The sequence below is a fragment of the Natrix helvetica genome (genome assembly GCF_964273705.1).
Source record: "Natrix helvetica genome assembly, chromosome: 1".
In the NCBI taxonomy this organism is placed as follows: Eukaryota; Metazoa; Chordata; class Lepidosauria; order Squamata; family Natricidae; genus Natrix; species Natrix helvetica.
In genome coordinates this window covers 218092525-218107021 of record NC_138548.1, presented here as the reverse complement: position 1 = coordinate 218107021, position 14497 = coordinate 218092525, and the positions used below count along the sequence as shown (strand labels likewise).

Sequence of the window (14497 nt, the reverse complement as noted above, 5' to 3'; positions counted from 1 at the left end):
ATGAGACAAAAACAATATTACAAGGCCATTGCAGGAAAGAAGAGATCGCCAAGCTATTTTTGTTCAAGAGAGAAACAAAATGGACTATATGTGGATACAAGAATGATCAGAGGCTGCCCTGTGCACTAGGAGAACAATGGTGTTTGGCTTTTATTGAATGTTCTTTCTTATAATATTTATATATTGCTAATACTTCACACTGACTCCCAGGAATATTTCCCACAAAAACTGTTAACACCTGAAACCATTAAAATAACCATTATTCCTCTCCCAACATCCAAAATCCCAGCAAAATTTATCATGCAGGATGAAAGACACGGCACTCAGCCAAGTTGAAGTACAAAAGGGGAAAAGGGAATAAACTAGTTCTTGGTTACATTTTGGGCATGTGGCTATTTTCATTCATCATTCCTGATAAGAGTTTATGGGATCTTAGTGGGAGATAGGTAGGTAATCAACTTTGGCACATCTCCTGTTTGTCTTGAATGTCTGAAAACCTTTCCAGATATTATGTAGCACAAAAATCTGTCACATATTCTCTACTTGCCAAGGAGCTGCTGCCACTTAAAAGTTCTTCTGTGATGGATGCATTTCCAAAGATCTGTTTATCACACTGACATATGTTCTCTTTAAATAAGCAATTTAGCACCCTTAAAATTCCATGTAAGGGAAAATATGTATCAATGTGTGAAAGTTGTGCAAATGTCTAATTTTGTCTTCATCATCTTGGGAGTTACTTTCAGATATGGAAGGGTAGCCAGAAAGATAACACCCCATCAACAACAAACTTTCCAAAGCCTACCCTGCTTGAATGAAGAGGAATTGAACCACCATAAATATAGCAGCTTTGAAAGCCTAGTCATGAACATCTTTCGGTTATTATTGGAAACACTGCCTTAACTTTTAAAATGTAAACTGGCTTATGGCTTAATCTATCTGGAGGACTTTTATCTTGTTATCAGCCAGCCCAGAAATTTTGGCTGGCCGAAAAGACTCTTTAAAGATGCTCCACTTTAAGAGGTCCATTTGTTGGGTCTGTGAGAAAGGGCCTTCTTTTGCATTGATCCTACACTAGGGAATCTACCTGTTTTCACCTATTCCAAGTAGCTGGCCTGGCTCAACTTTGATCTAACCATATCGCTCCTGACGGGTTTTTAATTGGGTATTTTAATTATATTTAATTATTTAGGGGTTTTTTAATCACTGTATTCTAATTGTTTTTTATTCATCAGCCGACCTCCTCCTTGTGTATGTCTCGGTATATGTCTCTGTTATATGTTTGTTTTGTCCACATATTTATTTCATATGTTTCATTGTACGCCGCCCCGAGTCCTTCGGGAGAGGGTGCGGCTAAGAAATAAATATTTATTTATTTATTTATTCTGAATCTTTAAAAAAGAATTCAAGGCCTTTCTTTGGAAGTAGTCATTTAATTATCAATAATGTCATGCATTTAGCTTCACCATTGACTCCTGATGACTGCCTGGACTAATTCCTGCAGTTTTCCTGGCAAGATTTTCAGAAGTAGTTGCCATTGTTTTCTTCCTAGGGCTGAGAGATAGTGACTGGCACAAGGTCACCAAGCCATCTTTGTACCGAAGATGGGACTAGAACTCATGGTCTTCCAGTTTCTAGCCTGGTGCCTTAAGCACTGCACAAACTGGAGTCTCTATTAATATTAGTTGTTGTTTGAACTTTGTTTTATATTTTGGTAACTATTGTCAGTCTTCTTGAACATTCTAGGAGAGAGAAAGAGAACATAGATAAATAGACAGATGATACGATGCCAAGAGAAACCTAGGAATTATAATTCCTAATTTAATACTACATTACAGATAGTCCTTGACTTACAACTGGTTGCTTGGTGATGATTCAGAGTTACAACTGATCAAAAAAAGGGAACTTAGAATCTGATTCAAAATTCTTGACAGTTGGGCACCCTTTGTGGTCACCATCATGACCAAATTTTGTGCGCTTGGCAACATGACTGCATTTATGGCTGTTTGCAGTGGCCCTTGGTCACATGACAGTCTTGCTGAAAACCAGCATTTCCAGTTTTTTGGCAAAATCTCACAGCCAACCATTGGTTTGCTTAACAACTATGGCATTTACTTTGCAACTGTCACGTTTGCTGAACACCCACCTGAAAACATCATAAAATGGGTCAAGGAGTACCGGTACTTGCACTGATTCTCTTAAGCTCCAGCACTTTCTAAATATACTGTGCCAAAAAACCTAGCAAAAACCGCATCGTCACTTTTTTCCTGTTTTTGCAGGCAGAGATAATTCTGCGCCTGGCTGAAATGTGCCGTAGGCTGGAGTCGGAGGAGGAGAAGGTGCTACCATTTTACCAGAACTCCCTAAACTGGGAAGAACAGAAAGCAGTTGATAAGTTGGCTTTGGAAAAACCAGTCGAGCCACTTGCTCAGGTGAATTGTCTGAATTCAGAAATGGGTGGGATACATTTCTTCTTTGTTGCCAAATGGAAGAAATATTTCCTTGGTTTATTGTTTGGAATAATCTGTATATTAAAATTAATCTGTATCTTCAGGGTTTATCAGTTGGCATTTACTGTGCCTCTCCCAGGAGGGATGATAAGATTGAGGCAAGGACTCGTTGAAGTTAGGAGGGTTTATTTTTCTGAGTTTGGCACCAGCTGCTCGGAGGGATTTTCCTTGAAACCTTAGCAAAAGGGGGGGGGGGAAACTTAGCAAAAGGGGGAAAAAACCATTAAGCCTCACCCTCTCCTGATCCTCAATTACCTTTGAATCTGCTTTTCATAGGGAAAAACTGATTCATATGATCTGATTGGTATTTGGTGCAGATTGACTCTCTAATATTTGCTCAGAATTTGCCTCTGGCCTTTTAACATTCTAGCATTTTGCTTTCCCCTCTGCAAGAGCAAATTTATCTGAAGTGGGGCTTTTCATTTTGGTATTGGGCTGTTACCCACCTAAGGGAACTGGTCTTTATCATCTTTCTAGTGGCTGTATATTTCCCATAAGGATCTCCCAATTTAGAATTGGCTTGGGAATTGCATGTTTCACACAGCAGACATGAAGCTGGGGGTTTTATGTAAGCAGGGTCTTGAACACTCAAAAGTTGCGATGTAGTTCCTTGCAACCAATCCAGGCTTTTCAACATTTTATAGATGATGCTGGACTACGTGGGTCTGGAACGCTTTTGGCAAAGATACAACAAGGTGAGGTTGGAGCAGCTCTCACTAGAGCGGACGAAAGCTGTACTGATGCAAGACAATTTTAAGTTGAGGCATCTCCTCAAGCAGTACTTGGATGGTATCTCAGTGAATGATGAAGTCCTGAGCCAGGTCAATCCTCTGATGATAATTAATCAACCTACAACTGTCTCAGATGGGTCTCAGGCAGCACCTGTCAGAGGGTCCCAAGCCAAGCGGCCCATCTATAATATTATAGAGGCAGCCCATGAAGTTTCACATATCCTCTGAATTGGTTTTTCTATTGTGTTAACACAGCTGTTGGGCACAAAGAAGAGCCAGCCCATTCTAGTTGCAGTCTATGCTGGGACCTTTTTAGAAAATTTCCCCCAAACTGCCATTAAATGGTAACTGATGTGTCTTGTGGCTTTTTCTTCCATGGTCAAGCCAATCCAGAGACCTGTACAATGGAAGCTGAAGATATGCCCCATGCCTATATGTAAACTTGGAAACACATCTGTCTCTGTGCCTTTGCAGACTGGGCATTTAATAAAGCTTTTTTTCCCTTTACCATACCCTCTTTTGCCTGTCAAATCTGTTATACACTATGTTTAAAATTCCTCTTTCAAAAACGTGAAATACTCCATGAATGGAAACTCTACTAAGCTACTAAAGAAAACCCAACAAGGACATTATTTTGACACCTTTGCAACCAGAACACACAGCCTGTGAGCCACTAAGATATTTATTCCAAGGTCTTTTGTCTATCTTACAAACTTATGCTTGATTTATATCAATGTAATTGATATAATGTAATTGTCTGTTACAAGGCAGTAGTATTAATCTCTCACTATCTTTATATCCTTATACGTTCTTATTTCTTGGGAGATGGAATGGCCATTAGACCAGTGTAAGTTTGGACTATAATTGGGGTTAAGCTACTTGATACCATTTAAGTCCACTGGACAAATTCCTATCATTCTCAGGCACTTATTAAATGTACCTGAGGATTTGTAAAGCATTCTCCTATTTTAGCTATCTTTAGTATGAATGTTTAAGTAAAACCTATACTATAAAGGCATATGATTAATAGACACCCTATATAAACTCCATACAGTGACTTCTTAAATTAACATATTTAAGTCAAGTATGCAAAAACATTCAAAACCACTCTTCTGTGCCACTTACATGATTAAATCTTGTGCAAACTATTAGATCAGCCTTCATGAATCCAGAGTCGTCTTAGAAGCTCATTGGCTAGAAGGAAGTAGTTGCGATCTCACATCTAAAGGGCAATACAATGAAGTTCATGCAATGATGGGAACTAATTCCCCATCCTTGGCCTTTTGTGCAAGAGTTATGTCTAAGTTGTTTAGATACTGTGTACGTGTGGGAAACAGTGTGAGCACTCCTCCCCTACACACACATTCCACTCAAAGATGGTTGCTCTGGGTTCGGCTGAACTGATAGTGGTGATTTGGCCTGGGTCGCAGAACTGGCAGTGACCCAGGCTGGCCATGCCCCCGAAGCAGTTCCCCGGTCTCTTCTGCCATTGCTGGCATGTTTCTGCGCATGCGCAGAACAAATTACAGTCAACTGCGCATGCGCAAGCAATGAGTGGCGGATGCGCACGCAAAGCAAACCGGTACCAACCAGTACAGGAACCCACCCCTGATTCCACTGGGAAACAATGTTGAAAAAGATAAAGAACAACTTTATTTCTTTTTGGCCTTGTTTTTCTTCTCTTCCTTGAGTTTCTTCTTAGATATTCGGGGCATCTGGGCTTTTTTGTAGAGATAGTAACCAATCAGTCCCAGCAGGGCTGGGACAAGCCCAAAGCTCAGCAAGGGGAGTATGTCGTTGGACAACTTCTGCCAGTAATTGGCTCTGGAGAGCTGGATTAATTCAACTTCAAATTGCAGAACAGCATTATCTGGAAAGAGATAAAATCTGTGAAACATACCTAGAAGATCCTACATAATACCATGTTCCACAAGGCAAACTAAACCTAGAAGTTTACCTAGAAGTATTTTTGAGTTAATATGTTTGCATGCATACTCCTGAGTTATCCTTTTGTGCATTTCCTCTTCACCACAGTTTTATAACCCTTTTTTCTTAAGTCCTTCCCTGCAGCACAGATGTGGCTTTACAATATTACTTCCTAAATGCCCCCAGTCAATTCCTTTCCAGTCTCTTTTTCCTGGCCCAGTTAGATAGCATGTCCAATCAACATTACAAAACAACAGGACTAGACATCCTTGTCCATACAGTGCTAAATATCTGGCTACCTCCTGCTCCAGTAGGCTGACTGGCCATTAAATAATTGCTGGTAACCGAATCCTACCTGGTATAGCTGGTGGGGAACCTCGCTTGCCATATGCCAGGTGAGGAGGGATAATGATTCTTCGTTTCTCCCTGCCGGGAAAAAAATGAGTAAAGGCCAGGTGGGTACTGATAAGATACAGGTGCACAAGGTTCTTGGTTTCAGTGGGATTTTGCCAACTGATCACCTCTAAGCTAGAATAAGCATTGCAGCCTTTAGCAAAACAAGCTATGTCCTTGAGGAGAGGGGAAGTCCTGGTAAAACTGGGCAGACATGCTGGACCAGTTTTTCTGACCAGATTACCTATTTTCATGTGTGGAGTGACATTTACATAACTGGAACACAATTTTTTTATTTGAATTTTTGAAATTAAGGCCTAGAGCACTTTTGAATGTTAAGATAAGAACAGAATGAATTGGTGAGGGCTTGCATTAAGGTGTGAAAGAAAACTAAATGAGATTTTTTTCAATTACATTTTGTCCTCCAAGCAACATTGTTTCATTTTCCTCTGCACATATTCCAGTTTGTTAATCTTAATCTTCAAGCATCAGGCTAGAAATTGTGAGGAGATTCTTAGTTGTAATCCATCTTTTAGGTACAAAGCCAATTTAGGCCAGCCTCTCTCTCTCAGCTCTAGAAAGGGGGCAATGGCAAACCACTTTTGAAATCTTAGCAAGAAAACTGCAGGATTTTCTGTCACCAAGAGTCAAGATTGACTTGAAGGCAGCCCCTGTTGTCCCCCAAATTTTTATCTTTGGCAAGTGAAACCCCTTACTTCTTTGTGCTTGCCATCTTTTACTTTATTTTTTTATCGATTTTCCTATAATTTGATTAATAAATGTGAGCAATCCAGAGTTGTTGAGCAGCATGTTGTTAAAATATTCTGGTTGATCATACAGCTGTCAGATGTTTAGACTGGATTTGGGATTTTTATCCACCTAATGAGTCTTTCCCAAAAACCTGGGATAGCCAGGTGTTGTTTGTTAAAGGCACTGCTGCAGGATGTAAGCTGCCCCAAATATAGTTGCTTCCTGCAATTGACTGATGGTGATTTTGTCAATGCTGATGGTATTCAAGTGGTGCTCCAGATGGTTTGGGATGACACAGAAGGTGCCTATTACTCTTGGTACAATCTTTGTTTTATTATGCTTGTTCTTGCAAACACTTTTCCAGCTCTTTCCCTTCTCTATTGACCACTGCCTTTTTAGCAGCAGCTCCTCTTTGATGCCCATCTCTATATAATCACAAGGATGGGGGCTATATTCTTTTTCAGATGTTCAATTCCATGTCCCATAACTTCTAGCAATACAATCTCTAGTAAGGCATGCTAGCAACTGCAGCATTATATTGAAAGGGCCAGGGTTTTTCTATGGTGGTCTGAATAAGCAAATAAGAAAAATATCTCTGAATGCAGACAGTATTTTTTGTGTCGCTTGGAAACTGCAGCCTTCCTTGCCTTTTCACAGAGAATGAACAGAATTTAAAACAAAGAAGGCCACAGGTTTGACCAGAGTATAGCAACTACCTATGAAGGTTTCCAGTTACTGGGAGTTACTTACCCAACACACATATTCAGCAGACCCTGTTCTAAACCTGAATTGGGAGGAAAAAAAGAACTTAATTAGAAGCCTTTCTGTCCCCCATACACCCTAGAACATTCAGATCTTTTATGAAGAGCTGTTCATGATAAATCTCTGTTTGGTTGCCAGAACACAGGTTGAGATTAATCTATCAAACCAAAAAAATAATAAACAGGCAGAAAATAAAGTTGGGAGCCTAGGAAAAAAAGAATGGCATATATAATAGAGCATGCAAATCACAATCTTACACAATCCCACAGATGACTACTGTAGTTAGTGCTGGAAGTCTTCTAACTGAAAGCACTATACTAGGTTGCAGGATCTAATGCAGTGGTTCTCAACCTGTGGGTCGGGACCCCTTTGGGGGTCGAATGACCCTAAGGCCATCGGAAAACACATATTTTCAAAAAAATATGGAAAACAAAACATAATTTTATGGTTGGGGGTCACCACAACATGAAGAACTGTATTAAAGGGTTGCGGCATTAGGAAGGTTGATCTAATGCTTTTATCGCTAAAGATTTGTTTTAATCTTCAACTAGCATCTATCCTTCTACAGTGGGATGCATGTTGAGTTTGGGTCTTCTTCACGGCCAAGTGGTTTCCATCAATCCTTTAGGTATCATAAAAAAGATACCAGTGAAATATGTGTTAACTCCTTGTCAGCCTCTATCCTGCCACAGGCAAGATGTCAGCAAATGTTGCTGTCCTAACTCAAGTCATACAGAACACTTTAAGGAAAAAGAACTGGTGGATACCCTTGGCTTTGTTTCCAGGTCTTTCCTACCAAACATCAGCAGTCACCAGGAAAGCATCCATTATCAGCATAACATTTGGATGGAGTTGGGGAGAAGATGAGTTTTGCCTGCTGGCTAGAGCAAGAAATTTAGCCATTTGTCAAAACTTGCTCTGTTTTAGTACAAGTATTTTGCATGGATACTGTTCAATGGAAGACTTAAGCAACAGTCAGGCTCCATTCCTTTTGATATTCCAAAAGAGTGTTAACCCCGTGTCCAAAAGCAGCCTGAACAATATTTAAAAGGGTTGGAAACAACAGAGATATAGTCTTCTCCCTCTCTCCACTTCACCATGCAGCTCCATACTGTCATCATGAGCGTGCTGAAGGGAAGGAACATATCTGCATTAACAAGATAATTCGAGCTAATCCCATGTCCAAAGGAACATATCTGCATTAACAAGATAATTCAAGCTAATCCCATGTCCAAAGGAACATATCTGCATTAACAAGATAATTCGAGCTAATCCCATGTCCAAAAGACAACTGAGTGCACCACTTCAACAATCAGTAAAGCATGTCAGATTGTAAAGCATGTGTCCAGAGCAAACGCTATGTTGGGAAGATAAGGGAGGAAACCACCACTAATGGTACAAGCTAAAGATGACTGAAAGTTCTCAGATATAATTTGGGGTCAAATGATGAAGTCAAATTTCATGAGGACACAGCAGGAAAAAGAAGCTGGTTGAACATGTTTGTGCCATAGCCACATACAAGTGAGAAGAGTCTCAAACTCTACTTTTGTGGCAACTGTAAAATAGGAACAGTGGCATAGTGAGAAAATACTTATTTAGTGAAGAAACAAGTATGTTTCTTTGACCAAAGTTTGTGAACACAGATTTTTTTTCTCCCTACTGCTTTCCTTGGTGTGTTCCTCAGTTAAACTAAGCATCTTATGATAAAGAACAGAGGTCTACCTGGGATGACTTGTCTTTTGCCCAATTCCACTTGCAGTGGATCACGGGAGAGTGAGGTATCAATAACACGGCCATCTTCAAGAATACCCTGTTAAAAATATTCCTTAAATTGAGGGTATGTTTGCATATTTATAACATCAAATGACAATTAGCAATTGCCCTATGCAAAAAAATTTTTGTTTTAAATCAAAAGAAAATGCTGAAACCTGTAACTTTGCAAGAAATGAAATATCATTATGTCCCATGATAAAAAAGGATGGACAGCAATTTCACGTAGGTCAATTTAATTTTCTATTATACTTCAAAACAAAAGTACTGCATGCAAACATGGGGAACCATTTTAGGAGAAGCCGTTTTTCCTCTTTAGTCACAGGGATGTCTTTTTCATAACAGCAGTTCCTGCAACTACCGTAATAATTCAGGATAATTCAGAATAGTTATTTTTATTCATATTCAAAATTACAGTATATAATCAATTTATGAATGACTAATTCTCACGGAAGTAAATCATGCTCCCTTTCTTTCAGAAGATGATTAGACATACTAAGAGAGCTGGTTATGATGCTGTTCTGAGCAAAAATTACCTTTTTTAAACTTACTGATACTTGGATCACTATCTCAGTTTGGCTCGGGGCACAAAGATAGGAGGCCCCAGAGGAGTGAACTGCATATTTTCCTGTTAGGATAAAGTATCTGAAGATGATTTCAACTCTTACTCTGTAGATCTCTGGGTAACAAGTGATAAAAAATAAAATAAATTGCTTCAAAATAAAACCAAGTCCAAGGATATGCAATATACTCTGACTAGTTGTGGCGAAAGTGATTACAGTTTGTACTAACCAAGAGTTTCCACATTAGCTTCAAGTATCTCCACTCATAAAGAATTACAGCAATTTAAACTAGAGGTTACCAGGCCTCTTTACATAATTGCATAAAACAAAAGATGTGGGCAAGGCCTGTGCTACTGGACTCTTGACAAGATGGGCTTCCTGCCTTCCCAGAGCAGAGGCTTTCCTATTTCATCCATTTGCTTTCATATCCTTTTCATCCATTTGCCTACTTTACACCTGCCTCTGTGCCTTTAACTGACATAGCTCTTTTGCATTAGTAGTATAGACGCCTCACCACATCCCATCCCAACAGCTACTTCCATCAATCTTGGCTAAAACATTTGGAGACACAGGTTTATCCACACTGCATGAAGGAGATGTTTCATGAGCACTGTGCAGTAGCTGAGAAAGCTACTGCACAGTGCTTTTCAAATTTGGCAGCTTTAAGATGTGTGGATTTCACATCCCAGGTACATTCTATTGGGGAATTCTGGGAGCTGAAAGTCTCGTATTATTTTTTTATCCTGCCCTTTTTTCCCCACTCAAGAGGCAAACATACCAATATTCTTCCTACTGTTTTTCTCACAAAAAACCCTGTGAGGTGAGTTGGGCTGCGAAGGAATGGCTATTTGAAAAACACTGTCTTATTGGATGTTACTACGTTCCTAGAATTAAAACGTTCAAGGAGTAACTTGGGCCATGTCCTATCCTGGCTTATGCAGGAATACAAATTAAACAGGTAAAAGTAAAGGTTTCTCCTGTCCAGTTATGTCTGACTCTAGGGGGCAGTGCTCATTTCCATTTCCAAGCTAGGTTGTTCAAATTCAAGCCCTCTACAAGTAGTCCTCGACTTACGACCACAATGGAGCCCAAAATTTAAATGTTTGCCCCATTTTACAATCATTCTTGCCACAGTTGTTAAGTGAATCACTGTAGTTAAATTAGTCAAACTGTTAACTCAGGGGTGTCCAAACTTGGGAACTTTAAGACTTGTGGACTTCAACTGGCTGGGGAATTCTGGGAGTTGAAGTCCACAAGTCTTAAAGTTCCCAAGTTCGGACACCCCTGTGTTAAGTGAATCTGGCTTCCTCATTGACTTTACTTGTCAGAAAGTTGCAAAAGGGGATCATGTGACAACCCCCCCCACACATACACTGCAACAGTCATAAATATGAGTCAGTTGCCAAGTGTCTGAATTTTGATCACAACTTGACCATGCGGCTGCTACAATGGTCATGTGAAAACTCATCATGTCATTTTTTTCAGTGCTGTTATAACTTGGAACGGTGACTAAACGAACTGTAGTAAGTCAAAGATCTCCTGTAGTAAAATAAATGAACTGAACACACTCAATGAAGGAGAGCCCGTTTCCTCTTAAGGGGACCACCCCCCAGCCAATAAATTCAACGATCTAAAATAGATCAAAATAAAATAGAGATGGTGGCAGGTGTCACACATAAGTTGGTGGATCACACATCCCCCTTTCTATTTCACGGGGGTAAGGCAATATAGAAACCTACGGAATATGATTCTCACACTATAGCTGCTACGCGTTGGGCATAAAGGTAAAGGTTCCCCTCGCACATATGTGCTAGTCATTCCCGACTCTAGGGGGCAGTGCTCATCTCCGTTTCAAGGCCGAAGAGCTAGCACTATAAGATGTCTCAAACGCCAAACGTTGTTACCTTCCCACCAAAGTGGTTCCTATTTTTCTACTTGCGTTTTTACCTGCTTTCGAACTACTAGGTTGGCAGAAGTTGGGACAAGTAACGTGAGCTCACTCCGTTACATGGCTAGAGATTCGAACCGCCAAACTGCCGACCTTTCTGATCGACAAGCTCAGTCACCACGTCTCTTACGCCTTGGGCATTTGCCTTCCAAAACTTCCGCAGTTTAAGCGGGCCACGAAATAAGCCTCAGTCCATCTCTGCCTCCACCCCCTACGCAACGCGATTGGAAGGACACTCCCTTAAAACCTCCCAACGCTCCTCCCAGCCGGCGCTGGGCATCTCACAGGAAACTCTACAGTAGATTTTCCGAGACTTCCTCCTCTATCTCGATTTGTGTTTCCGAAAATAGGAGGTGGAGCCTTCGCAAACTCCGCCCACCCGTGTAGGGAAAGCCCCCCCCCCCAGCTCCCCCCCTTCCACCCAGCAGGAGGAGGCTGTGCTGACGTGTTCGTGCGGCTTTGCTTTGCTTCCCGGCGATGCGCCTCCCTCCCCCCTCCCTCCCCCCCTCGCTTTACTCACTGTGTAGTGGATAGCCAGAGTGTCTCCTGTCGCCGAGCGCTCCGTGCAGCCTTCAGGGGATGCCACCTGTGGAAAGGGGAAAAAGAGGGGGGGTTGGAGAAGTGAGAGACGCGGGGAAGATGAGGGAGGGGGCGGCGGCCAGCTGTAGCTCATCCTTCCTCTCTCTCCTCGGTTGAGAGCAATGCGGGTTAAGCCTTCGCGGGGACAGCAGCTTTCGCCCTGGAGAGACGCGCGCGCAGAGACGCTCCGTCCCGAGAGGGTGTTGTTATTCTCCTTTCGCCCTCCCCAATTCGCCCGCGAGGCGAAGCATTAGTACGTGAGGGAGCGCCTAGAGTCCTGCATCCTCTCGCCTCCAGCTGTCATTTAAAAGCAGCCGGAGGAGGCGAGGCGTGCCGGCTCTTCCCCGCAAGTAGCGGAGCAGCGGCGGCGGCAGGAGCGAACGGCACATCGGTTCCTCCCAAGCCAGATGTGCCCACGCGCACTTACCAGGGTTTCAATCTGCAGCGTCTGGAGCGGAGTTTCGCTTTTGCTCTCCTGCTCCTGGCCTCTCGCCCCACAGCTCAGGAGGAGGAGGAGGAAGGAGAGGCTGACACGGAGCCGAAGTAACATAGCTAGGGGAGACGGAAGCGGCTCGGGTGGGCAAAAGAAAGAACCAGCAACTATTACCCGGGCTTATACCTCAAGGCTAAGGGTGCCTCCTGGCGCCGCCCCTTGTTGCCCTCTTCCCCGCCCCAGAGGGAGGAGAGCAAGAGAGAGAGCAAGCGGGAGCCCTCCTAGCAAGCGGGAGCGAGAGGGGAGACCGGGGCCTTGCACCCTACCTCCATCCAAGAAATGGTCCGATGCAGCGATCGGGCCCTTCGCGACTGATCGATAGTACCTGTGGATCCTGAAAGTGGAATGGATTTAACGGGGGATGGGTGTGGCCCTTATGAGAGAAGAGCCATCATTTAGAAAGTTAATGAAAGTTGTTTTATTTATTTATTTTATTTAGTTTGTCAAACATGTACAAGATAGCAAGTATAAGTATGAACATGGACATGAGCAGAGGAATTGAGTACAAATAAATGGGGACAGTAAGACAGGGGCGGTAGGCATGCTGGTGCACTTATGCACGCTCCCTTTACGGACCTCTTAGGAATGGGGTGAGGTCCACGGTAGTCAGTTTAAGGTTGAAGCTGTGAGGGTTTGGGGATGTAACAACAGAGTCGGTAGAGCATTCCAGGTGTTGACCACTCTGTTGTTGAAATCGTATTTTCTGCAATCAAGTTTGGAGCGGTTTACCTTGAGTTTCTATCAATTGTTTGCCCTTGTATTATTGAGGTTGAAGCTGAAGTAGTCATTGATAATCTAGGCAACTTGCACAAATGGTATATATATCAATGTTTTTCAACCATGGCAATTTTAAGACGCATGGGCTTCAACTCCCAGAATTATTGGCTGTGGAGTTCAGAGAGTTGAAGCCTACAAAGTTGCCAGGGTTGAAAAAACTCTGGTGATATAGGTTGGCACAAACAACATACACTTTGGAAAGGTATAAAGAAAAGGTACCAGTGGAAATAGGACACTGGCTATGGATATAATTGCTGAAAAAAGCCACTCTGCACATAATGAAAAAATGTTTTTGTGTGATTTACAAGTATATAGGTTTGGTGCCGAAAAACAAGCTCTAGTGATGAGCATGTACAACAATAAGATATTGTAAGAAATGATTTACTTTATAGAATAGAACAATTGTTTGGATTCACACAACATGCTAAACCAGGAGTAAATACCCTAATGATCCTTTGGCAACATATAGTTCTTGAGGGAGGGGGCGTGGTCATGTGGCCAGCATGACTAAACGTTGTTTTGAGGTAGGAAATAACCCAAAATATAATGTATGTGCTAACATGAATAATGATTCTTTATTACAGTTTATATAAATTACAATTCTGTAAAAAATAAAATTAGTCCTTTAATATTGCATCCCCAATTCACTTCCTAAAAAAAAAGCTTTTGTTTCATGTTTCTGACATCATCATCATCACATTCCCACCCAAGCTGTGAAAATGGTATATATTTTGTGCCTGCCCATACATTGGTGACATTGGAGAGCCAGTTTGATCTAGTGGTTAAGGCTAGAAAGCAGGATTGTGAGTTCAAGTTCCAACTTAGTCACGAAAACCCGATGGGTGACTTTGGCCTAGTCTCTGTCTCTCTCTGTGTGTGTGTCTCTCTCCCTCCCCCTGACCTATCTCACAGGTTGTTGTGAGGAAAATATACCACCTTGAGTTATTTGTAAAAATAATAAAGGTGGGATACAAATTTGTGTGCGTGGTTATAAGCTAAAATGTTCCTGCCCATGGAATCTTTAATAAAATATGAAAGATTAATGTAATCTGAAGATAAACTGTTGGTAATATGTGAAATTGAGTTATGTCTCAAAGTGGTGTGGAAAAAATGCGAGTTCTCCTCCAGCAAGGTGAAAAACAACAAAAATAATCTACTGTAAAATAAACTAAAATCCAAAAGTTTGATTCTTAGATCTCACAGAACAATTTTGGTTGAAGGGGTTAGCAGAGTGAGATTTCCAGATCATGTGGCCATCTGTTCTTTAAGTTCTAATAGTAAACCAGAAATATCCTGCA

At 41.6% G+C, this 14497-nt stretch overlaps 2 protein-coding genes across 6 annotated transcripts in view; one reads left to right on the top strand and one right to left on the bottom strand.

Moving 5' to 3' along the window:
- The window catches only part of DRC2 (dynein regulatory complex subunit 2), a 43347-nt gene extending 39877 nt beyond the window's left edge, over positions 1-3470 (top strand). For all 4 annotated transcript variants that reach the window (XM_081937636.1, XM_081937639.1, XM_081937638.1 and 1 more), the window contains 2 exons: positions 2277-2429; positions 3152-3470. In XM_081937636.1, the coding sequence (XP_081793762.1) occupies positions 2277-2429; positions 3152-3466 (468 nt within the window). In that variant the 3' untranslated portion in view covers positions 3467-3470. The remainder of the gene's footprint in view (positions 1-2276; positions 2430-3151) is intronic.
- Positions 3471-4868: 1398 nt separating this feature from the next.
- FKBP11 (FKBP prolyl isomerase 11) lies at positions 4869-12568 on the bottom strand. 2 transcript variants are annotated; one of them, XM_081937663.1, is made up of 6 exons: positions 12357-12568; positions 11871-11936; positions 8792-8879; positions 7058-7091; positions 5520-5590; positions 4869-5108 (listed from the first exon to the last, which is right to left on the bottom strand). In XM_081937663.1, exons 1-6 carry the CDS (start codon positions 12477-12479, stop codon positions 4891-4893), a joined length of 600 nt encoding a protein of 199 aa, XP_081793789.1. In that variant the 5' UTR covers positions 12480-12568; the 3' UTR covers positions 4869-4890. The 2 variants fall into 2 exon arrangements, with proteins under 2 accessions (XP_081793789.1, XP_081793790.1); XM_081937664.1 differs by lacking the exons at positions 11871-11936; positions 12357-12568 and adding an exon at positions 9376-9518.
- Between the last annotated feature and the right edge of the window lie 1929 nt (positions 12569-14497).

Bases quoted from the DNA above. Each gene is read 5' to 3' on its own strand.
- FKBP11 (XM_081937663.1), bottom strand. From the start codon at position 12,479: ATGTTACTTCGGCTCCGTGTCAGCCTCTCCTTCCTCCTCCTCCTCCTG. The intron at 8,880-11,870 runs GTGAGTAAAGCG...TATTTTTAACAG, and splicing joins CTCTGGCTATCCACTACACA to GGTATTCTTGAAGATGGCCG. The intron at 5,109-5,519 runs GTAGGATTCGGT...ATCTCTTTCCAG, and splicing joins TTCCCCACCAGCTATACCAG to ATAATGCTGTTCTGCAATTT.